Source organism: Colletotrichum godetiae (assembly GCF_030913485.1).
Source record: "Colletotrichum godetiae strain CBS 193.32 chromosome Unknown BDP55scaffold_8, whole genome shotgun sequence".
NCBI classification, from domain to species: Eukaryota; Fungi; Ascomycota; class Sordariomycetes; order Glomerellales; family Glomerellaceae; genus Colletotrichum; species Colletotrichum godetiae.
In genome coordinates, this window is record NW_026851256.1 from 7,545 (window position 1) to 31,194 (window position 23,650).

Below are 23,650 nucleotides of genomic sequence, written 5' to 3' on the forward strand. Positions count from 1 at the left end.
CGCATTTTACCTTGTTCCGCTGGGCCAACCGCCGGCTGAGAAACTCGCGTCTCTATCGCATACGTACCTGCAAGGCAACCACATTCGAAATATGATCAACGCTCATTCAAGCCACTTGATTGGGGACCGAGGCACCATCTCTTCCAGTAGCTTAGCAGCTGCGACGTGGGGGGTTGGAGAAGCAAAACTCTCCAATGCAACGTCACCCGACTTTCCAGGTTCCTCACCCAAAGGACCGCTCTTCTGCAATCGCTGACCACCATCGCACCGATCCTTTTCTTATTCGTCCCCCGTCTGTACTCGTACACAGTAGAGGTACCATGCTGCACTTCCAGAGAAGAACCCCCCGATCTGTCCGAACCATTGGACGGTTCCCCAGCATCTTAACACTACGACGTAGAGGCACAACAACTAATTAGTGGAAGCACTCGGTCCCAGTGCACCCAATACCATCTGTCAGAAGCTGCGGTCAGAAGCCCGGCTCTAGTCAAATACTTACCTCCCAGTACCCCTCAGTTCTCTCCAGTGTCTGAGGTTCCCGGCAACGCCTGTCTCGGGACCCCGCATCTCTGCCCTCGTGGACAGCATTCACCGCCGTCTCTTTTACACGGAAATCAGGGGCAATGAATGGTAATGCTACAGGGCTACAGGCAAACGGTACAGCAATCAGCGCCTCGTCTGCTCCCCCAGGCCCGAAGGCGAAGTACCTTTAGCTACCACCAGGCTGTGAACACCAACAGGCTGACGTGAAAGAGCCGAAGGCACCGATGGACATCGAACGTACGCCTGTTTGTCGGTAACTTTCAGCATGTGCTGTGGCTCGCGTTGCGTAATTTCGCGGCGCAGCAAGTCTTCAGAGGTGCCGCCCGCAAGCGAGCAGTGTGATATTCTTCAGCTTATCTGGCGCAGTATGTATTACGGCTACAGAAGAATAGCAACGCCACGTTGAAAACAGAGACAACCTCGTCGTACACTCTACGGGCCAATTGCCCACTTTCTGGGGAAATTGATGTTGCTCACCCCAGATCCTGACCTGGTCCCCCGACTTTACCTCTCCAATACATGCGAGACACGGCAGCTTGGGTTTAGCTTGCAACAAGCTGTCGAGTCACATCCCAAGACGAAATGGCTTTTGCTATGTGAAAATGATATGGCTAGGGTTCAAAGTGTGACCTTTGTACCGATGCTCGAGAAATACATCACGGGTAGCATAATCTTCAACAGAAAAGCTCTCGACCACTGCATCAAGCTGCTACTGAACCAGGTCTACTGGTGGACTATCGACTGGGTGACTTTTCCAGTCCCAAATCGACCCACAGATCTAAGGCAAGACTCCGGAGTCTCCGCACATGGTTATGGGGGCATCTTTGAACTAACCCAAATAAGGGACTTGCATTACTAGCGTGGTGTCTCTTCCCCATCCTTTGGGAAAATTTAGGCTAAATTTTGAGAACTTGAAGACCCGTTCGCTTTGTATGTAGATATGGTCTTCGAAACCCAGACAAACATTACACCCTTGACCTCTCCTGCGCCTATCGTAACGAATACCCTACGAGGTGGACTTCTTGATGGCAACTCCATCTACCACAACGTACTCGCTAAACTTCCTTGGTGGAATGCCCTGGGCGTACATGTGGTCAATGTCCTGGTAGGTTCTGTTCTTCGTCTCAGGCTGGAAGAAAAAAAGAAGTCCGAGAACGAACACCTCGGCGCCAACGAAAAGGAACATGATCTTGCCGCCCCAGTTCAGCTGATCGGGGTTGATGAAGAACGGGAACACCGATGACAGCAAAAGAGCTGTAAGTTGCTGGCATACCAAGCTGAAGGCGATGGTCTTGGGTCTGGTGGCTTGCGAGGCAGTCTCCTGGGCAACAGCCCAGCCGAAGCAACCCACGGTTGCAGTATACAACATGGACCATGTGATCATGAAGGCGAGAAGAGCCATGTTCGCGGAGTAATTGGCGGTTCCAGCGAGAGATGTTCCACCGATGATGATGGACCAACAGCATAGCAATGCTCCGCCGCCAACGAGGGACTTTCTGCGGGGGAGGACGTCGGAAACTGTGACTGCAACGCAGTTCGAGAGGAATTGGAGGGTGGAGGAGATTGCAGTGAGTCCGAAAGGGTCGGACTGGCCGATGAGCTCGAAGTAGTAGGTTTGATATGTGTCTAGAGTCGATTCGTTAGCATTCTGTTTCTGGAACACGTCGGTGTTGTGAGATACTTACTCGCAAAGTAACCGCCAGAGAAGTTCTGGGACTGCAACCCAAGAACAGCAACCAGAGTTCGGAAGCGGTGCTCCTTGGAGAAAATCGCTCTCCAGCTTGTCTGCTTGGCCATGTTCGCCTCTCCTGCCGCAAGCTCGAGCTCAGACTTGATGAAATTGAGTCTCTCCTCGACATCGACATTCTCTCCGTAGAGCTTCAGGATTGCCTTGCGGGCGTCGTCGTCTCTGCCCTTCTTGGCGTACCATACCGGGGACTCGGGTAGCCACGGCAAGATAATCATGAAGAGCGCCGGGACAAGGAAGGTCATGGCGAACGCTAGGCGGTAACTCCACTGGCCTTCAATCTTGGAGGACCCCCAAGCTGTGATGGAAGAGAGGAAAAACCCGAGAACGATGATGACGTTGGTCAACGAGCTGAGGGAGCTTCGAAGGGCCGGCGGAGCGTTTTCGGTAACGTAGAGGGGAGGCGTGACGGTTGAAAGGCCGACTGAGAAACCGAGCAGCAGCTTGGAGACGAAGAGGACTGGCAAGCTTGGGGCGAAGACCAAGGCAAACGAGGAGGAGAGGGACAGAATGACGGCTGTCCAGAGAACCGCTCTGCGGCCAACAGTGTCGGCGAACTGACCTGTGAGGAAGGCTCCGAAGACCTGGCCAATGGTGCTGGCTGCGTTCCACAGAGATTGCCAAAGGGCAGGGATGACATATTGGTCACCCACCTGATAGTAATCTCCGTAAGCTTTGCGGAACTCAGGGAAGGCAATGGCGGCGCCTGAAAGTCCAGAGTCGTAACCCCATCCGAAGACGAGGGACATGATGTAGAGTGCCCAGAAGACATATCGCTTGTCTTGCTTGAGGCTCGCCCAAAGACGTTGGTATTGTTGCTTTGGGGTCAGGTCTTGGTTCTTGGTTGCCTTTGTGACGGCTTCGTCCGCAATGGCGAGTTTCTCGATGTGGTCGTGGGCAACGATAGTTGTCGCCTCTGCTGATTTGGCGTCCATTGTGAAAGAGGACAAGATGAGAATATCAAGTTGAAGGTGTTAGGAATAAGGAGATGATTCTAGATAGTCTGACTCAAATTGCCCCCCAGGACACAGGGAGGCGTCCCCTGAAGACTTTATACAAATTTCATCAGGAGGTTACAGCGAGCCATGGGCTCGGTTCCGAATGCTTTGTACATCTGCATCGGACGACGCCAGTGGCATCAGTCCCCACGGGGAATACGGCATGGGGAAATTTAAGCGCTAGTAAGGAGAACAAGTCCTTGGGTTCGCCATCTGGCTGGGCTAGTCTGTTCACATTTCCATGTCTCGCTGAGATTGTTAGTCTGGTGGATCATCGATTTTTGATGGCATCGGTTGAAATGGTTGAATTTCGATTGGTTGTTGAACCTCTTGGTGGAGAATTCGTCACTCACTAACCGTCACTCACTAACACAGGACTTGAGCCAAGAGCCACGGCAATAAGCCGTGAAAGGTCTTGCACCCGCTTCCCGGGTATGGACGTTTCCACGCAAGTAACGGCGATTGTCCCATTTTCACGCCACTAATGGACCATCGGAGAGAATATCGAGAGACTGAACGATCAGATTTGTAAGTTCATTGGCTCTTAGTCTTGGCACATTTATTGGAATCATCGCCAAAGCTTCACTAACGGAAGTTCGGATACTGATGAGTGATAAGCCTGAAGATCCAGGTGCTCTCGTAGCCTCGACACCTATAGTAGTGTCCAAAATTGCGGTTCAGCAATGAGTTCTAGACCGTTAGGCAAGTCTCCTATCAAACAAATGCATTCCTATAGATCAGACCATCGACGATATACGATCATCTCTATAACGAATTGACGTGGACCCTCCTAATCTATCGGGAAGCGTACCTCAGTTGCACGGATTGACACTGCATACCTAGTACTGGACTCTCAAGGTGTTCTCGAGTGCGGATGCGTCAACTCACTTGGGGAATTCTGACATGATAAGCTTCCGAAAAGAAACATGCCGATGATACCTTGCACAATAAATGCAGCAAACATGATTCCTGGCTTCGGCTGAGGCATTATTTGCTCGCCGAAGACTTGGGTCCGACACGGCGGGGCTTATACGTTTGGTCACAAGACTTGATAGCATCAGTTGACACTGTTTACCTCTTAATCCAGAATCCAGTTTCAACCAGCAGCTCCACATCGACATCTTGTGTTCTTGACCCTGCAGTTCTGACATAGAGTCTACAGCACCAGATTCTGGCTGGGCTGTTCTTTCTTGCTGATACAAAAGCTATGAATCGGATAACAAACCGTTATAACCTGCAGAACCATTTCAGGACTAGGTGATATTGACCTTTCTCGGGGTGGCTTTGCCATCAGATGAATCCCATACCTCAACGATGCTGAGACCTGCAAGAAGCGTGAGTGACGATGAACACTAATCAAGTCGAGTGACAAGAGTACATGAATTCTACAAAATTGAACGAATGGGTCAATATGACATGACGCATTCAAGGAAACACATCCCAGGGATTCCAGAAACTCCAAAATCAATATCGACTCATCGAGTGTAATCCAACTGTAGCGCGAGACGTGTTTCCGGCGCTATGACTCGATGGAGCTCCTCGGTCATGAGCCACACATCCGCTTTCGAAGTTCCGAGAATTTCAGCGTTCATCAGCCCCAAAAGTCACACGTGCAGGTCATCGTTTCCGTCCAACCCTGTTGCCTTCCCCATGTTTCCGTACTTCTCCGCGTCTCTCCCTGGTATCCACATGCAGTTACTTTGCTCAACGTTGTCTTCATGGTGTCGAGACCAAGAGAACGGCCACCTAATACTACTGCTAAACCTTTCTAGTCTGGTGCCACCACTCAGCCCGACGACTGATCGTGCCAATGTGGATTGATCCATGCTAGTGGCGCCTCACTTTATTGTTGAATTGCGATCGTATTACCTGCCGCTCACTTTCAAGTGGCTGCTTTAACCCGCAAACTTTACACCTGGGGTGAGGGTGAGCAGGGTGAGCAGGGTGGAAGTGGGGTTTGAAGAGTTCCCTTTCGGCCCAATATGAGGGCAGAAGATACTGAATTTAGAAAGGCGCCCTAATCAGTACATTAAAGTTGAACGTCAAATCACTTCATTAACTCATGAGAGATAACACCTAGTATCAAGCCTAGCTATGTCTAAGTCTTATACCAACTCGATTCAGCTTCTCTTTGCATCTGTAATAAAGATACTGGATGGACAACCTCCGAGGGTAAGTCCAGGAGCTCGATGGCATGAGCATGAGAGTCGATGTTTGTAGTAATGAGAGGCTCTGGAATGACTTTGAGGTCATGCCTAGTATTTTGATCGGCAACCCTCTGCCAATTGCGTATCACGCTAGGTTCCAGCTTCCAATCCCATGTTCCTTGCCACCCAATACAAGTATAACTAGACTTTGCGTAGTAGAAGAACTTAAAAGCTTCACCCTTCCGACCATTCCATATTACCATTGTATGTAGGTGTGGAATTGAAAGTGCAGTTATAGCAGCAGTTCTTAAGAGATTCTCTATCTTGAGATTCTCTGTTTGGGTAAGTATCCTTGATGTGAGAGTTAGGAATCTCATGTGGCTCCAAACCCAACCTTGTTGACATGACCGGAAGAAGTCCGAAGCTTCAATCATAAATGTAACGGAGAGCTGCTCGAGACTAAGACTCCTTTGGGCAAAAGCAGCACTGACCGTAGGTGATGTGACCCGGATTATATCAGGTGCGGTGGTTGGTAAGGTAGGTTGAAACGAGGTAATATATTCTTCGTTGGTCTCTTCAAACACTGATATTTTCTTCAGTGCTTTTGGTAAATGGGATTCAATAAGCTTTAGGTATTCTGTAGCGCAAGTCGTTAGTAGGTATAATATAGAGTTAAATACTATATCTTACCGGAATCCCAAAGAAAACCTTGTGCTATCTTATCCCAACTTTGCCATGGCTCATAGATTAATGATTGTAATCGAGGAAGTTTATCGAATAGAGACCCTAGCACTTGAGGTTCAATCTGTCGTCGACATTGTCGGCGAAGTATAAATCGTGTTACCGCTTTGACTTGAGGGAGGCCTTCCTTGAATTTGAAATAGAGAGGCTCAAATATTCGTAATAAAGCCTTTCCATTGGGGGCATCGACCTGACGTCCATTCATCCAACCATGTTGAAAGTCGTGAAATGAATGCTTTGAGTCGAGGTGGGGTAATCGATGACCAGACCGGTCGAATTTCAAATCCTCATCCTCGCCAACACCTCCAAAATAGAGGTTCTTAAAGCAATGCTCCTTATCACTAGGAGACTGGATGCTCAACTCCAGTGTCAGCTCGGCTCCCTCTACCACTGGCCATCGAGACAAGATCGAGAAAAGCTTCGTAATTGCTCGTCTAGCCACGTGGTTATTTCCACAAGCCCATGAATAACTTTCAGTAGTCTGACAACTTCGACATGTATATGGCTTTAGCTCGACATTTAGCCAGATATGTCTAACAAGCTGTGCTTGTTTTATACTAATTATAGCCTCTATATCAGCTAAACAGGAAACTTGTAACTTCAGCTGGCGGAAGCTTTCCTTCTCTAGTATAGCCTGCCACTCCTTACAAACGGAAGCGCAGGCGCCCCAACCAGAAGTTTGTCGTGCGATAGTTTGAAGTATCATCTGCCGCAGCTCCCATGGTAGAGAACCCCAAGTCGCTACATATGGCGGTATAGTGGTATGAGACTTGGAGCCCGACGTCATAGCCGGCTGAATCGGTACCGTCATTAGGGATGTCAAGAAGGTACTAAAGGTTCAGCGGTTAGGCAATGAAAACATCGACTGAATGAAATACGGAAAAGGAAAATACCTTGAGAAGTAAACCTGCCGTAGATAATAAACGAATATGTTATCGAATTTGACGTCCTGACTTGTTTCGTCAAATTTACGTGTTAAGGTGTGAAGTTGGATGATTGAAAGATCTGAAACGGCGATCAAAAGCGTCAGGGTTTATCTATATCCAATAGGTACAATCATATGACAAGTAGGCCCCACTTGCTTAGGCATATGGGCCCCCCGGAGATTTCTCCAGATACACCACACCAGAGACCGGAGACACTTCATCGCCCTAGGCGTATTTCAGACCCATTCATTCGTAATGATAATGGTACCCCCCCCCCCCCCCCAGGACTCTTGGAACAATCAGAACTTTAAAAAAAAAAAAAGTAAAACCTAGACTACGCACAATCTTGTGGAAAATCTTCATACACATCCGGCTTCCAAATGCACGCGGAAGTCCCGAAGCCAGTGGCTCCGGACACTAAAAAGGGATGGGACAAGAACAATAAGAGCAAACCCTTAACAAAGACTTGCCTGGTATACTAGACCAGAATGTTTCCAAGGCAGGGGAGTTGCCCCTGAGGAGCTCGTGGGTGACTCCGATATTAGGGCGCTTCTGTGTCCTCCGGTTGCTGCTCACCTAAAATAGCTGGTCAGAGAAAAGAGGCAACCTTTGAAGCCAGGCAGTCCCTTCCACCATACCTGCTCATTTCTGTTTTCTGGCTGTAGATCTCTCTTAAACCTGAAGCCTCGGGGCCTACTTTCCTGGACGTGCTTCCAGAGGACGACGACTTCCCTACATCGAGGCTGTACAGTCCCTGCAGAATGCGCCTTCTGATGTGTGTGCTGGGTCACCACCTCCCTGTACTTAACGAGCGAATATCGAAAGCAATCATTCTTTCCATGAATCATTGAAACAGGGCAGCTTCCGTTGCTCGCGCTGTTCGATCCACTCACTTCGTCCTCAATGGCGACATCTGTCTTCGTTTTCCTCCCAGGAACAACCCCAACACCAACAACAATCACCACAACAACAACCACAACAACAACCACAACAACCACAGCAACAACAACAACAACAACAACAACAGCAGCAGCAGTAGCAGCAGCAGCAGTAGTAGCAGCAAGATGTGAGTGTTAATTGGTTTAAGTCAGACGGAACTCCCTGCATCTTCGCCCTTCTGCAAGCATGTATAAAGTGCCCTACCCTAGGAGGCTAAAAGCCTTCTAGGTCCGACCACAGAACCCAATACGATTTATCTCCAGTTCAAGAGTCCCAATTATCATGATACACCCTTCTGCAATGCTGGCGGGTCCCATACTGACACAGGTTCTTATACAGGGTGACAACAAGATCCGGCCGCGTGGCCTCGTGGGACGCCGCCGACACCAAGGCTTTCAACAACCTGGCCAATGCCCACTAGCAGTGGGTTCGCGGCTTCGGCGAGCCGGGCTCCAAGGCTCGCCACCGCCGCTGGAAGCGGGCTGAAAGGGCCCTCGAGAGGGTACGGGCCTGGCGGGCCAAATATGGCTAAGGTCTAAACTAAAGGCTTAGAGGGGGGGTGGGTGGGTTACCTAACATCGTCTTCCGGGACGATTGTGGGTGCCAGCTGCACGAATAACAAGCACGGTCTGCCGGAAATCATCGATTTGGCATCTCTTCCGAGCCCAGGCCGACTTGTCTGCACAAAGAGCCCACATCATCACCAAGCCGTTAGACAAAAGATTCTTGTCGCCTTCCGAGTCAACCCCTACGACGTTCCGCGTGTTAGCACAACACCCAACCTTCCCGCAAGTCTTCAGCCATTGAAAGACCTCAAATGCATGGTCAATAATTAACAAGAAGTCGGGTTTTCCTGGACACCAAGCCGCTAAGCACACCACGGATGCCCCGACACTTTCTGCCATATTATCAGATGCAATTCATCGACTCGAATGCTCAGCCCTTCTTCGATGACTGCCTTAACCCAAGCCCAGCTTCCAGACATCAGAAGTGCTCTACAATACTTCGTTAGGTAACCCAACCTACACTTGTGGTTGGGTTACCTAATACTGGTCTGCTGTTGATCATGTTCTCGACCTGCTGACAGTAGTGGCTTAGATATGGATGGGTGGATGGATGGATGGATGGATGGATGGATGGATGGATGGATGGATGGATGTATGGATTCACCACTAGTTAACGCAAAGCAATACATCACAAAGTCAAACTAAACCTTTGCGTTTATACCTTAATTGTTATACGTTAACAGTTTTAGGTTAACAGCTACTAACAGTTCACTGTCAGTTTTCTGTAGCAGTACCCGGGTCCCCCTACTCACCCTACTAACCCTGAATCCCACCACGTTAGGGCGGCGGGTGATCCGGCCGCACCTGAGCGATAGAGTGGCGTGGAAGCTCGCAGTTAACAGAACGATCTGGGTAAAGCCGACCTCGGTTTTCGCAGTGGGGATAACTGCTGTCCGGCACTGAGTAGCAGCTGCCCCACGCTGGGACGGGCGAATCATAATTCAACCATGGCAATTCAGCCGACTCCAACGCGTCACGCCGGCGAGACACAGGAGGCTGCTATTAGTGCGAAAGATTCGAGTACCAACTCCCAATCATCACTGAGACTTGTTGATCTGGGGTAGGTAGCTGCGGGGATTGAGTTCCAATGAGCCAACTTCAAATGCTGGGACCCTGAAGATTGAACATAAGAAGCGAACAAGCTTGGCCTCTTGAAACGGCCGTCCATTATAAACTCGTGACCGTCCTTACTCTTGAGTCTACTCACACTTCAACTTTACATCACCAATACTTACCCGGGTCTTGCCTTCATCACCATAGCCACTATGGCAACATCAGGTTCCCCAGACAGACAATGGTGGAAAGAAGCTGTCGTCTACCAGATCTACCCTGCGAGTTTTCTCGATTCCAATAATGACGGACTTGGTGATATTCCAGGCATTGTCTCGAAGCTGGACTATATCAAATCCGTTGGCGCCACAGCCATCTGGCTTTCTCCAGTCTTTAAGAGCCCTCAAAATGACATGGGCTACGACATATCCGACTATCGCGACATCCACAGACCATACGGCACAGTTGCGGACGCAGAGAACTTGATCAAGGGCTGCCACGAGAGAGGCATCAAGGTCTTTCTGGATCTCGTTGTCAACCATACCAGCGACGAGCATGAGTGGTTCATAGAGTCTCGCTCATCGAAGTCGTCGCCCAAGAGGGATTGGTATTTCTGGCGAGACCCCAAGATCGACTCGAGTGGCAATCGTCAACCACCTAACAACTGGGCCTCCATTTTTGGCGGCAGTGCCTGGACATGGGACGAGCAAACGGGCCAATACTACCTCTCGCTTTTCTTGCCCTCACAACCAGACCTCAACTGGACCAATGAGGATATGCGTTTGGCTACTTACTCTGATATGGAGTTCTGGCTGGAAAGAGGCACCGATGGCTTCCGGATCGACTCGATGAACCTCATGTCGAAACACCCCGACCTGCCTGATGCACCCGTAACACGGCCCGACTCGGAGTTTCAGCCCGGTGACTTGTACTATGCCAGCGGTCCTCGGATGCACGAGTATATCCGGGAGATGCGCGAGAAGGTGTTCGACAAGTACAATTGCATGACTGTCGGTGAGCTTGGTTTTACTAAGGATGAGAACAGCGTTGCCGAGTACGTCGCCAAAGACAGACATGAGCTCAACATGGTCTTCACTGGAGACATTGTGGACATGGACTTTGGCAAGAACCACAAGTATGAGCACGGCGATTTCCGTCTCTCGAAACTCAAAATCATCACCAACCTCTGGCAAAAGGCAATGCTGAAGTGCGACGGCTGGAACGCGGTCTACTTTGATAACCACGATTCTGGCCGCTCGCTTTCACGTTACGCAACCGACTTGCCCCAGTACAGGAAAGAAGCCGCCAAAATGCTAGCCATCTACATGGGCACTCTGAGCGGCACACTGTTCCTGCTTCAGGGACAAGAGATTGGAATGGCGAACCTCCCAGAGTCTTGGACGATCGAAGACTATGCCGACATCGAAGGCCAAAACTACTACAACAGCGTGCTTCAAAAGAGAGGCAAAGACGCAGACATGTCGGATGTGTTGGCGGAGATGAGACTCAAAGCGAGAGACAACGGGCGACTGCCCATGCAGTGGAGCACAGAAACACATGGGGGTTTCACGAAGGGCTCAAAACCGTGGATGCGCGTCAACGACGACTATGGCGAGTGGAATGTTGAGCGACAAGAGAAGGATGAGCATAGTGTGCTGGCGTTTTGGAGGCGAGTCTTGAGCCTCCGGCAGCAGGAGAAGGACGTTTTTGTTTATGGCACATTCTCTGAGGTTACGGATTTTGAGGAAAGCGAGGAAGTGTTTGCGTTTACTATGATAAGCCACGAAGAGAAGAAGGCACTTGTTCTCTTGAACTTTGCAGACACGCCACAAAAGTTGGAGCTGCAGGGGTTTGATGGATGGAAGCAGCTACTTGGTAGCAATGCCGAGAGTATCGGAGGGGGAAGTATCACACTTCAACCGTACGAAGGCGTGATTTACTCTAGTGGGTAGCTGTCATCTCAAAGATAATCCTTCTCGAGTTAGTCTTCTTGCCAAGTATGTATCAAGGGAACTATGTGAAGCGACGATATGAGCTAAGGATGCATTGCTTTTGATGTAGTCAATATTTACATGATGGTAGTTGCGTATATAACGGAGCAGAAATCAAAGCCGCAGTTTCTCGTAACGCCATGCCGAGCTGTTCAAGTGGATGAATCTCTAAACCCATAAGGCAGAGATATTAGCAGCAATAAGTCTGTTCATGGTGGAATTGATGTTGTTCACAGGTGGTTGCCATCCCAATCTCAGAGGAAGCCTCTCATGCTCGACCCAATACCGAACCAGAGTCAAGTTGGCGTTTCCGTAGTCTCCAAACGCCGACAGAAGCAAGGCATACTGAAGTAATGAGCCTGTTCTCGCAAAGGTGCCGTTAAACTCTGGGTTATTTGCCTCGCCCCATTCGAAGCGGGCTTTGATTTCTCTGGCAGCAGCAGCGAACTACAATTGGGTTTTCTTAGCTTTGCAGAGATTGTACCTCCATCAAGCGTTGGGAAACTTACGTCGATGATCTCAATGTCCCCCCAAGAAGCTAATGCGCGGCCCCAAGCAGCGTGACTAAAGCTGTTGCTGTCGCCAAAGTACTTGTCGTCGCGGGTTATGCTTCCATCGTGCTCAATGACTTGCGGAACGTGTTGATCGACGTCGCTGAGATGGAAAGTTGAGCTATTTCCCGTTGTTGATGTCGTTAATGCGGGAATGCCGACTGCTAACATAGTGTTGTGCTCCATGTTGTAGCCCAGTGCCGTGGCTTCTCCAAGAACTTCCAGATCAATGTTACGACCGTCGCGCGGCAGCAGCCCGTGATTAGCGAGAGTGTTGATGCCGGGGCATGGTGAGCGCAAGTCTCCCGGTCCGGGAGGTTGCCAAGGAAATTCCTCCTCTGTCAGAAAAGCTGAGACGCTGGCTGTGACTATGAGCCCAAAGAACAAGACACGATATCTAGCCATTGTAACGAATGTGTTTTTGGGATGACAGAGTCTTTCCGAAAATCTTCAGAGGAATTCGAATGCCATCAACGAGAATATTTATCTGAACCAGTAGCTGCCGACGGGATAGCCTTTGCCCGCTGATTAACGAAGAAAAGGCCCCGTCTGATTGGGCATTAACGCGAAATCCGTCCTACACCCCCTACAAAACAAATTACAACGTCGTGATTCCAAGGTTCCTGTATCCAGCCGTCAGAGTTTATTTACTAATTGGGTTGTAAGAGCCGGGGAATATGGGGCCGCCACACGGCAATTCATCTCCTGCCTAAGGGGGTAAACGAGGCGGGGTCTTAACACCGTTGCTAAGAATGAGGCGATTCAATCGGCACCTCCGTGCCGCGCGCACTGCGTCTTACATGCATGGGCTTGTGGTGAATGGCAGAAATTACTCCTCTTTACCCCTATGTCCCCGTGCAAATACCAAGGATTTGGAAGAGCCTGGATAAGGGCATATGGGCGCGTCGCGTCACGATTGTGTGATACCAACGGCGCCTAGATCTCGATCGGAGGAACCCCACATCATCCCGGTGTGGAGGACGGGACGGGACGGCAACGCGAGCCAATTTAGCACACATCAAGTTCAAAATATCATCTTCGAAGGCATTTGACTGCGTAAAAGGCAACTTCAACGCCGTCGGCATGCTCGACACTCATTCTGGCGAGGCATATCAAACAGAGTTTCTGGGTTACGTCCAGCTTACTTGGCATGAGCCCAGGATAATTTCCGAACATGACCCCTGTCATAATCTGCTCCGCTTGGCTCAATTCTTAGGTAAGACACGTTGCGACTCTGTGAAGCCAGCCGGCTCAGTGAGAGAACTCAATGATGTCTGAATGTTCTGTGGGCTCTAGCCCGATCATTGGTGTTGCTTACGGTAGCAGGAATAAAATCTACGATAGGAAAAACTTGATCAGTCCATGTAATTCCCCTTGTTGTTCCAACTTCTTCACACATGGAGCCTTCAAAGACATAATCATGTACCCGCTCAGCCTTCAGCCATGTTCGTGTGAAATCAGCCGTATGATGGAAAATCATAACTACAATAAGGTGGCTAGTGTCACAAAAACAGGCTGAATTCGGATTATATAGACTTGCTAATTGAGATCTGGAAGATGCGACCATTTCTGTCAGAGCCGCGACGAGCAATTGATCAAAAGCCAGCGGGTCGGAAAACCATCCACTAAGATCTGTTTGTTTACAAGTAATCAATGTATACCTCCATGTAGCGCGTAGAATAAAAATATGACATGGCCTTGACTGAGCTACCGTTTACCGCGCGATGTTTGTCCAGATATCTTTCATCTCCGATAATCCTTAACCCACAATACGGGAACCATGATCATTGCGTGTGACCTCGAATTTGGTTGTTCGTATGATTCCCGTACCTTTCATCAACTCCCCGTCCGAGTCTTGAGCAAAAGATGCATTGGAACGAACTTCGGTTTTGGCATGTCTGTTGTTGATGCCTCTCAGACTAATGTCACCGTTGGCAGCTGAAGACGGTCCCTCATGGCCATCCCCCGTCCTAATCCATCCTTGCTGACCAGTGTGGTACTTCTGGTTGTAATAGCCTTGGTCCTTGGAAGACTTCAGCTGAGGCATCCATTGTCGGATGAGAGGCCATAGCGCGGGTGCTGATGCTGTAATGATGGCCAGGTTACACTCAATGGAGGAAACGCAAAAGCCAAGGGAGAAGTTCGCATCGAGACTCTTGTCGGTGAAGTTCTTGGCAAGGAAGTAGAGACGAATGACGCTCACGCCCGTGACGCTGCCAGGAAAACAAAGTCAGCAAATCGAGAGCGCGGAGATTGAGACGATAAAAGGTTACAGACATAATCCCGAGCATGAAGACAATCATGAGCCCAATCTTCCTCTTCTTCTGCATCTTGAGGCCTAGGAAGATGTAGAATGGCAGACCAACGGCGACAAGATCTGTTAGAATAGTCAAACACGCCGTGGATATTCCGAAGGGGAATTGTTGGATACAACTCCCTGCCAATGTCGATTTCCAGTTCTTCTCAATGGGCGTGCATTGGAAGATGACAGCAATAAAGGTAGCAATCATGAGCGCCAGGTTAAATGCAGCTGTTCCCCAGACGACATATCTCATTACATCTTTAACACCGGAAAAGCGAAGCAGGAAAATGAGGACAGACTGTTTGACCAGTGCAAGAATCGGATTGTAGACGGCGCCGACAATGTAGATCCAGATCATGCCAGTTGTTGGGTTCATGGGCAGAGGAACGTCCCAGTAGTGAATACCGATGTAGAGCTCCTTTATACCTAGATGTATGGTCAATGGTGAGTTGCCCGTACGAACTGTAGTGACTTTGATCTACAATGAGATCGGACTTACATATAACGGATCCTATTGCTAGGGCGATAGAGAGAGCCATCGCAGCACACAAGCAGGCGTCATCTTATGACCAGGCACGATGGTCAGTTTAAATGGAGAGGAGAAAGGTTTTACTCATTTGACATACCCCAGCCAAGAGTTTTCGTATTGACTCTGATATAGAGCCGCAAAATTGTCGTAATGAGTGCAAGAGTAGGGCAGGTGATCTCAATGGCAATGCCAAGGTTCTGTAGCCAACTGGTGGGAGGTCCTGTCATCTTGGCTGGAAAACTGATTCGCCTGACGTGAGGAAGGTCAGGAAGCCATATAATAATGAGAAGACGATGATCAGCGAAATCGAGCATCAGTCGGGAGTGAATGAGAACCACGGTCTTACAGTGTAACACACACTGAGCTTCTTCTGATTTATGGAGGTGACGGCCAGCAGACATGCCACATACTCAGTCCAGCCAATATCTCAACTTGAGGAAAAACTTTAGTTCCTCCTTCATCAGTATTGTTGCGGCACATGTGATCCCTGTGACTACAACACCTTGCTTCGATACCCTGAGCCCATGTTATTTGTATGACTGAAGAAGAAAGATGAAGAAGTGGTGTTCGAGACTTCGGAGACCAGGATGCTATGCAGAACCTTCCCTGGGAACTTACCCAGATTGTACCTGGGCATACCGGGGCCATAATCCTCTGGATGGTCATTTACGAGCTGTTAGGCATGCGGCAAAAGCCATGTTTCTGAGGTCAATGATGATGCAGGCACAACCGATCTGCTGGGGCCATTACTGTGCCCCCAAGATGATGGAGCATTCACAACCACAGCTGCCCTGCACTCCTGCTACAGAATGTGAAAACTTTTCCAGCCTATCTCAATATAATCCTTGAAAAACTAAATGGATGAATGGAAGAATAACCAACGGCGAGAGAGAGAATGATCCACAGTGATGTATGGGTTCATCGATGGCAACGTAGCAAGACGTCTAGCCTTCAAGTTGGCAAGGTTCATCGGCCGAGTCCTTGAAACCTAGAAGAACCCCGGTTTATCACTTTCAATGGCTCCATGATGAACCAACGCGCGGGATTCCTTTGCTATGGGCTTTGACAACAAAAGCCGCCCTGTCAGCTTTGAACTCGTCTTTGCTATGCTAAGGTATGATATGAATCTCCAAGTATAGTTGAGGTCTGACGGTGAAAGGATGAATAGTACTTGTCTCATTTCTTTGGTGAGTTGAAGAATGTCTTCGAAGTGCAAGTGATTCAGCTCCGCCCATGAAGTTTCTCACTCCTCATAGCCCTGTTGCTATTTAATTTTCTTAGAAAAAACCCTCCGACCATCGAAAGCCGTTGTTTGTTGGTGGTTCGACATATGGGTACCCCCCCTTGGAATTGTATGGAGAACAGTACATAGCCTCGCTACTAGCGCCAACAGAGCCGGGAGAAAGTGGTACGCGTCTCCGCCTCTTTCCATGTTGCCGCCCGTCGCTGTCAGATGTCCAACGTGTGTTGGTGCCACTGAACCTGGCTAGAAGGCCGCGATAAAAACCCGTTGGCTCGGGTTCCTTGCTGCCGGCGTTGTTTGTGCAAAAGTTCATGTCGGAAGACAAGGCAAACATGCAAGCCGGAGGCGTAGGATAGATAACAATTTCCGGTGGCTGGTTCCTTCAGCGACATCTTCCAACCCGTGCCTCCCACATGCTAGCCCAACGTTTTCATGGCACATTTCAACCAGCTTCTTGCAGTCAAACTCTCGGCATCTTGGGAATGGAGTCTCCAAGATTTTCTGAATCCTGAATTTAGTAACGAGAGTCGTTTGCACATGAGAGCCACCCCGAACGCGGTGCCAGGTGCTTTAAGAACCAGAAGCCGGTGATCAGAATATGAGTGTTTTGCGATGCATCACCTGTGATATTCATGATTCCCGTGCCTTGCTGCTGCGCACGCATTAGCACTCCACCACTGGCCGGGATCCTGGGTCATTTATGGAGCTGTCTGAAGTTCTGGACGGTTGGAGGGCGTTCTTAGGTGGTATCCCCCATTCAAGTAACCCTATTCCGGACAACCTCCCCGACGAGAAGCTAACTTGATCAGAACGCTCATGATCAACCGTCTTAGCAATGCTAGTGGCGCATCCCGATCGACTTTGAAGGTACACTTAACCATGCTATGCACGTCTTGAAAACCCCGTCCCGATATTGGCCTTGGTGGATCGTGTGCTGCCAACCTGATCGGTAAGAGAGATTGCGAAAACCAGGCCAGGCCTTCCGAATTACTAGACTTAGAGCAGGCACGTATAAGGATATTTAAAATCCACAGAGTACGCCCAACAACCTTAATCCTTGATCATCGTGCTTGCTGGTACTTTCGACTACCCTTGTGTTCATTCAACCTTCAACTGGTGAGATTAACAGCACGCCATCCGCCATCATGTTGCGACCGTCTGCCTTGCTCACAGCTTTGTCGGTTGCTGACTTGGTCTTGAGCCAGACAGCCCAAGGAGGCGACGCTAATGGTATTTCTGGTATGTGGATAATTCTTATCTCGCTTCTTTATACTCATACACGTACATCTGCAACCCACTAATCTTGGATGTTGCTGACCGTGTTTCTTACTAGCTGTCACCACCGAGACCATTGCTCCCGCTGTTAAGGATGTGGCATCTGATGCGGCCTCATCAGGGATCGATTACTTCGACTTTGAATCTTCTCAACTTACAGCAGACGTGATCGCAAACTTGACACAGTACAACCTTACTGTTACTGCTGCGTTCAACTTTGGCGATGATGAAGCTGCCGTCAAGAAGCATGCTACGCGCTCATGCAAGGTTTTTCCCGGTGACCAAGCATGGCCGTCAGACTTGACGTGGTTCTTGCTCGATCTGCTCTTGAGCGGTGCGTTGGTCGACGGGGTTCCTGCTGCTGCGTCATGCTACAAGGACTGGCCCCAGTACGATGCAGCCGAATGCGATGAGATCACGGCAGCATGGACAACTCCTCAATACCAGTAAGTCCATTGTGTCTTTTCAAGTTATCGCGAAGTCGCTGACAACATCGAAGAATGTCTGAACCAACTGGCTTAGACTACCCGATCTTCGAGGGGGTCAGCTGCGTCCCTCCAAGCATCGCTCGCACCGGCGCCAACTGTACTCAGGGAGGCAACCCTTCGTATGTTGTTAAGGTCACAAATGTAGCCCAGATCCAGCTTGCAGTCAACTTTGCTCGCAATCTCAACATTCGCTTGATCGTCAAGAACAAGGGGCATGACTTCAACGCAAAGTCCTCCGGTGCTGGCGCGCTTTCAATCTGGACTCACGCTCTGCAGAGTATCCAGTATCTCGGAGCCGAATATCATCACCGCATCTCTGGATACACTGGCCCAGCCTTCAAGATTGGCTCCGGAATCCAGGCTCTAAAGCTCTACGAGGCAGCTGATGAGCTCGGATTGCATGTTGTTGGTGGTATCGCTCGCGTAAGTTCCCCGCTGCCACTTCCTCTACATGCAAATCTTTCTAATGCTGCGGATAGACCGTTGGTATCGGTGGCGGGTATACTGCCGGGGGTGGTCATTCCCCACTGATGTCCAAGTATGGTGTCGCCGCCGACCAAGTCCTCTCAATGGAGATTGTTCTACCTAACGGCCGTTTCGTTTCAGTTGATGAGAAGAATTACCCCGATCTCTTCTTTGCTCTTCGTGGAGGCGGTGGCAGCACATGGGGCATCGTCACGTCGCTGGTCATCCGAGCCTACCCCAAGGTACCCGTCACCACACTCACTTACAGCTTTGCCACCAGCAACAATGTTTCCACGGAGACCTTCTGGTCTGGTGTGGATGCCGTGTTTGCCCAATTCCCTGCCTATGCCGACGCTGGTATGTACAGCTACTGGTCTATCATGTGCGCTCCAGCAACAACTTGCAGCTTCTCCATGGCACCCCAATGGGGAAATGACATGGACACAGCTGAGTTGACTGCCGTCTCGGCCTCGCTGTTCTCCAATCTCTCTGCTTTGCAAATCCCCGTGGCCGATACAAAGTATACGGAGTTTGACGGCGTTCTCAACACTATCATAAACACTTGGCCTGCAGAATCCGAAGCTGTCGGGGCGTGGAACTTTCACACTGCCTCCCGCCTTTTCCCGCGCACCAACTGGGAAGACAACAGCAAGCTGGCTGCACAGACCAATGCATTGCGTAAAAGCGTTGAGACTGCTGGCATGATGCTTGGTTATAACTTCAAGACCGCTGTCAACCCTTCCGTCAACCAAACTAACGCAGTCAACCCTGCCTTCCGCGAGACTTTGATGCACGCCATGCTGGGAGCCGTATGGGGTCAGGAGGCTACCCCCGAGGAGATTGCTGCCGCAAACAAGAACTTGGTGGAGATGTTGCAGCCATGGCGAGAAGCCAGTCCCGGCGCCGGAGCATACCTAAATGAAGCAGATATCAACGAGCCGAACTGGCAGCAGGCCTTTTATGGTAGTAATTATGACTACTTGTATCAGCTTAAGCAGAAGTATGATCCTTGGGGGCTGTTCTATGCGACGACGGCTGTAGGCTCTGAGGACTGGCACATCACGAATCAGCTTGAGTACTACCCGACTCAGAACGGGCGGCTTTGTCCGAAGTAGGATAAATCACTGCTATTAGTCCATAATGATCATTTTTAACCATGACAAGCTTCCCAATTTGAACCCTTAAATTTGGCTAACGCCAGCTCTTTCAACGGGATCTTGTATTTTTGGAGAGCTCAAAGCCACATTTCAGTGGTGACGGCGGCAGCATGCTAATGTTTGGAACGGCAGGTAATCAGAGACAACACGAGTTCCTCCACAAATTTGGAATGGTTGTAAGATATTGATCTGAATGCAATGTTGAAAAGTTCGTTTGAATGTCATATTACAGTCTATGTCAGAGGAACCCTCCCAACCTCGAAGTGTTTCTCACTCGATGGGCTAGGTCTTGGAAGATACACAGCAAAAGACAGCGGCTGGAGTAAGCGGAAGGTACGAGACCGCATTAGAAAACAGTTCCTTTTGTTTGTTTTCCCTTCTCCTCCTCCACAGTCTTGACGTTGATGTTGCGCCAGATAAGCAAGGACAGAAGCACCAGAGGAATGAAAGCGCAACCAGCGATGACCATCTTGCGCTGAACATCAGCATAGGCCTCAATAATTGCCGTGCGGATGGGGCTACCCATAGGGTACGAGAGCTGCGTTTCGATGCTGGCATAGATGCTGGCGGTAAGGTCCTTGCTACCCTCGGGGAGGTTTGCATAGATGTTCTTCTTGAGAACATTGTTCCAGATACCACCAGCGATTGCCAAGCCGATGGCAGCACCGATGGAGCCGAAGAGGCCGTGCAATGCGAGCGCGATGGCGATCTGCTGGTGGGTGACGGACGACATGATGGCGATTTGGGAGCAGATACTGAAGATGCCACTAGCAACGCCATTGAAGATTTGGCACATGACAAGGTAGCCAACGGTAGTTGACGGGGTGCGGAAGTGAACGAGCAGGGCAGTGCCGAGGACGCAGATAGGCACGCCGGAGAGGGCGATGTACTTGAAGCGGCCAGTGTATCGGATTGCACTAAAGCTTGGTTAGAAGAAGCTCTGGTATCTCGACACAGAATAACTTACACTCCGATGAAGGGAGAAATGATAGCGGAGGTCAAACTGAAGGCGTTGAGGATGTAGCCAGAGCTGGTGATGTCTTGATTGTGCGCGACTTGCAAGTAAGACTGGTAGTATGAGTCCCAGCAGCTGAACACAGTTGTTAGTATAGGATCAATACGGCGAGACCGCATCATGGGGAGATCAACTTACTAGATGGAGGCGAACATGATACCGTAAACCAAGCAAGCTCCTAGAATGGTTCTATCCTTCAGAAAGTGGTACGGGAACAGAGAGACCTTGGCGAAGTTTCTCTCCCACAGAGCGAAAAGAGCCAAGCCAATAACGCCGAAGACGATTAGGCAGATGATGGTAGGGCTCTTCCACTGATGGGTGGCGTTGGAAACGAGGGAAAATGGCAGCAGAAGCATAGACCACCCGGCCATCACCAAGATCAAGCCGACAACTAGGTTCGTTAGTATGTCAAGTTTTATGAAGTATCTTGGGTCTTCGAAAAGGGAGATTGCATACCGTCAAATTCGATGAAGTAGTGCTTGGTAGATTCCCAGGTAGACCGGGTCTTCTGCTTGGGTGGGATCAAGCCAGTCTTCTTCGCTTTGACCTCGCTAAAGAAGAAGATCACGGCGACGGGAGCACTGAATCCGATCAAGATGATGGCGAAGGCACCAAATGCCCAGCGGAAGTTGACCTTGTCGTAAAACAGCTGCGCAATCTCAGGACCGGCAAAGGTTGTGGCGATCGTCGGCGTGCCATTCAGGGCAATCATAGTCATACGATTCCTCAGGGACGTCATGTCAGAGAGAACAATCGTGATAATGTAGATGAGTCCGAGATGGCCGACCCAGAAGATCGTTTGCGCTGCTGCATACGTCTCAACGTTCTGGCAGGTGGCCTTCATGATCATGCCGATGGTGACAAGGAAAACCATGCCAGCGAAGCCCTCCGCACGACCACGGATATCGATGATTTTAGCGATAGTAAGCTTGGAGACACCGCCGAGAATCGTGGAGACTATGCTAGTCGTAGCAAGAAGCCCGTGTTGGCCGAATGCGGAGGTAACATAAGGTGTCAAGTTGCTCTGAACAGACTGCAATAGGCCGTCCGTGAAGGATACGAGGTACAAGCTGCGTAGAACCGATTAGTCTCGGTCTCATTGAGATGCTTGCGGGCATTGAGAGCTTTTGGGCGGAGGACGAGACGAAAGCAGAAGGACTTACAGGGCAAAAACCACCCAGAGCATCTTCCAAGACCACACTGAGGTGATGGCCTCCACCTTCTTGACACCATCTTGCTTGTGTTCAGGACCCTCCTCGTAATCAAGCTTCAAAGGCTCGGCGTGAATATCAACCGAGTTCTGAGCGGTGCTCTTCTCGATATCGTTGTCGGCGGAAACATGGTTCTGCTCAGACACCTGAGGCATTGTCGAAGCGTTGGCGGCCATGCTGGTTTCGACGAGATCAATGACAGGTGTGTACTGCAAAGGTGGGCACGCACTTTGGATACACAAAGAGCACCTGAGCCAAGGGAATAGTGATCGAAAAGGAAGACGTGGGTAACAAGAACCAAACAAGTCCGCACATCGAGCGGATGGATTTGAAAAGATTTATATTATCGCGTACCTGCAATGTTTGACCCATCGCTGATCCCATATCCGGACCCACGTTGGAGAGAGATCATCACCAACACACCTATTCAGGGATCCAGAGTAACCAGACATGAACGAAATTTGATTCGTCTAAAGGATCTATTGTCCGTGATGGAGTGAGGGACGAGACAGAACAGTTGCTTTTAGCGTCGATGTCCGGCGAAGCGGAAATCGCTATTGTAGCCGGCGACCCGGCACCGCCACTAGTGACCGGCCGCAGAGTGACGTCTGTCGTACCCGGTTCTCAGGTGGCCACGGAGGTCGAGTCCGCTCACTGGCTCGGTGTCTTCGGGGCCCCCATGTTTTTCTTAGCGGGCCACCGGTGTCGTTGCGGCTGCTGGACAGTTATCAGATGATCTGACAAGGTATTTGGTGGAGAGTGCGTCCACTGAAATTCCTCTTTTAGTTGATGTCGAGTCAGGGGCATCCCAGTTCACGAGGGAAAACTCTCATCGGTTCCCTCGCGAGCCGAGCCTCCTGGTGCTCGCTGTACGAGGAAAGCATCAGGACCGTCATTTCCCTTCCTTCCCAAGCTGATGGGATCTTGTTGGCTTGTGGAACATTGCCAGTGCGGAAAATCCGACTTGAAGATTACCTTATAAAGACCCTAGCTTTGAGGTTCCAGACTTAGCTCGATGCGGATCCTTTGAGTCGTGCTATTCTTGGCCTTTGCGAAGTCTTCGATCGGGAGACTGATACAGAGACCCAAAAAGGTTCTATTACGGCTCAATTGAGCCTCGAGCTCCCTGCATGGGCCCGTGGAGTTGTTGGCAACTACTTCCCTCCCGCCGCTACGCCACTCGCTTCAGCCAGGTTAATTACCGACTGCAAGTAATCCATTGTCGGTTCCGGACTCCGGCGCTAACAATAGCCTCTTCTTGCCGGGCTAAAAGACTTCAGTCTATCCATTCTAGAGGCCGCCGTTGGATGAATTTTGACAGACAATAAGTCCTTGATCGCAACCACTTTTAGAAACTAGCATCGCATGTTCATTCGCGGCAAGATTTCAATCGTCCACAACTCTTGGTTCATAGTACCGCCACGTTGTATTTCTGCAGATGAATTGTCAGTGATGAGTTTTCGATTTGATGCCACCATGTGTGTAGGGTGAAAAGCCGAGAGGGCAGCACTGTAGCCGGACCTGTGACACATTGGTCGGAATATCGGCGCTGCAGACAGTCCTTGATTTAATTCCCTCACGAAGTCTGTACTCCACTGAAACTTGAGCTCCAGCTTCCAAGTCTCAGCAAGAACTTCGATCAACTTGCCGCCACTTTAGTCTGACACTACCTCATGCAAGATGTCTCCAGCAAAGAATGGGGCATTTTGACTCGTGGCAATTATTCCCGATCATCTGCGACGGGCCCGTCAAACAATAAGCTGAGC

General features: G+C 49.9%; 7 protein-coding genes across 7 annotated transcripts; 2 read left to right on the forward strand and 5 right to left on the reverse strand.

Annotated features, from left to right (window-relative positions):
- Positions 1 to 1,461: 1,461 nt before the first annotated feature.
- On the reverse strand, positions 1,462 to 3,225 carry BDP55DRAFT_759448 (general substrate transporter; the record flags this gene model as incomplete). Its single annotated transcript, XM_060580828.1, has 2 exons — positions 1,462 to 2,169; positions 2,229 to 3,225. The coding sequence occupies 2 exons, from the start codon at positions 3,223 to 3,225 to the stop codon at positions 1,550 to 1,552; spliced, it is 1,617 nt and encodes a 538-aa protein (XP_060432987.1). The 3' UTR covers positions 1,462 to 1,549.
- A 2,161-nt stretch (positions 3,226 to 5,386) lies between these two features.
- BDP55DRAFT_545700 (uncharacterized protein) lies at positions 5,387 to 6,963 on the reverse strand (the record flags this gene model as incomplete). Its single annotated transcript, XM_060568592.1, has 2 exons — positions 5,387 to 6,072; positions 6,126 to 6,963. 2 exons carry the CDS (start codon positions 6,961 to 6,963, stop codon positions 5,387 to 5,389), a joined length of 1,524 nt encoding a protein of 507 aa, XP_060432988.1.
- Positions 6,964 to 9,872: 2,909 nt separating this feature from the next.
- BDP55DRAFT_576232 (family 13 glycoside hydrolase) lies at positions 9,873 to 11,694 on the forward strand (the record flags this gene model as incomplete). The annotated part of the gene is made up of 1 exon (XM_060570780.1): positions 9,873 to 11,694. One exon carries the CDS (start codon positions 9,873 to 9,875, stop codon positions 11,607 to 11,609), a length of 1,737 nt encoding a protein of 578 aa, XP_060432989.1. The 3' UTR covers positions 11,610 to 11,694.
- A 122-nt stretch (positions 11,695 to 11,816) lies between these two features.
- BDP55DRAFT_691480 (Chloroperoxidase) lies at positions 11,817 to 12,604 on the reverse strand (the record flags this gene model as incomplete). The annotated part of the gene is made up of 2 exons (XM_060576973.1): positions 11,817 to 12,095; positions 12,158 to 12,604. The coding sequence occupies 2 exons, from the start codon at positions 12,602 to 12,604 to the stop codon at positions 11,817 to 11,819; spliced, it is 726 nt and encodes a 241-aa protein (XP_060432990.1).
- A 1,354-nt stretch (positions 12,605 to 13,958) lies between these two features.
- On the reverse strand, positions 13,959 to 15,257 carry BDP55DRAFT_545590 (uncharacterized protein; the record flags this gene model as incomplete). Its single annotated transcript, XM_060568584.1, has 4 exons — positions 13,959 to 14,412; positions 14,477 to 14,927; positions 15,001 to 15,063; positions 15,128 to 15,257. 4 exons carry the CDS (start codon positions 15,255 to 15,257, stop codon positions 13,959 to 13,961), a joined length of 1,098 nt encoding a protein of 365 aa, XP_060432991.1.
- A 2,161-nt stretch (positions 15,258 to 17,418) lies between these two features.
- Positions 17,419 to 19,616, forward strand: BDP55DRAFT_691482 (uncharacterized protein; the record flags this gene model as incomplete). Its single annotated transcript, XM_060576974.1, has 4 exons — positions 17,419 to 17,512; positions 17,607 to 17,994; positions 18,048 to 18,459; positions 18,516 to 19,616. The coding sequence occupies 4 exons, from the start codon at positions 17,419 to 17,421 to the stop codon at positions 19,614 to 19,616; spliced, it is 1,995 nt and encodes a 664-aa protein (XP_060432992.1).
- A 298-nt stretch (positions 19,617 to 19,914) lies between these two features.
- Positions 19,915 to 22,340, reverse strand: BDP55DRAFT_712453 (major facilitator superfamily transporter). Its single transcript, XM_060578207.1, has 5 exons — positions 21,837 to 22,340; positions 21,130 to 21,743; positions 20,812 to 21,064; positions 20,626 to 20,748; positions 19,915 to 20,575 (listed from the first exon to the last, which is right to left on the reverse strand). The coding sequence occupies exons 1-5, from the start codon at positions 22,058 to 22,060 to the stop codon at positions 20,005 to 20,007; spliced, it is 1,785 nt and encodes a 594-aa protein (XP_060432993.1). The 5' UTR covers positions 22,061 to 22,340; the 3' UTR covers positions 19,915 to 20,004.
- Positions 22,341 to 23,650: the final 1,310 nt, after the last annotated feature.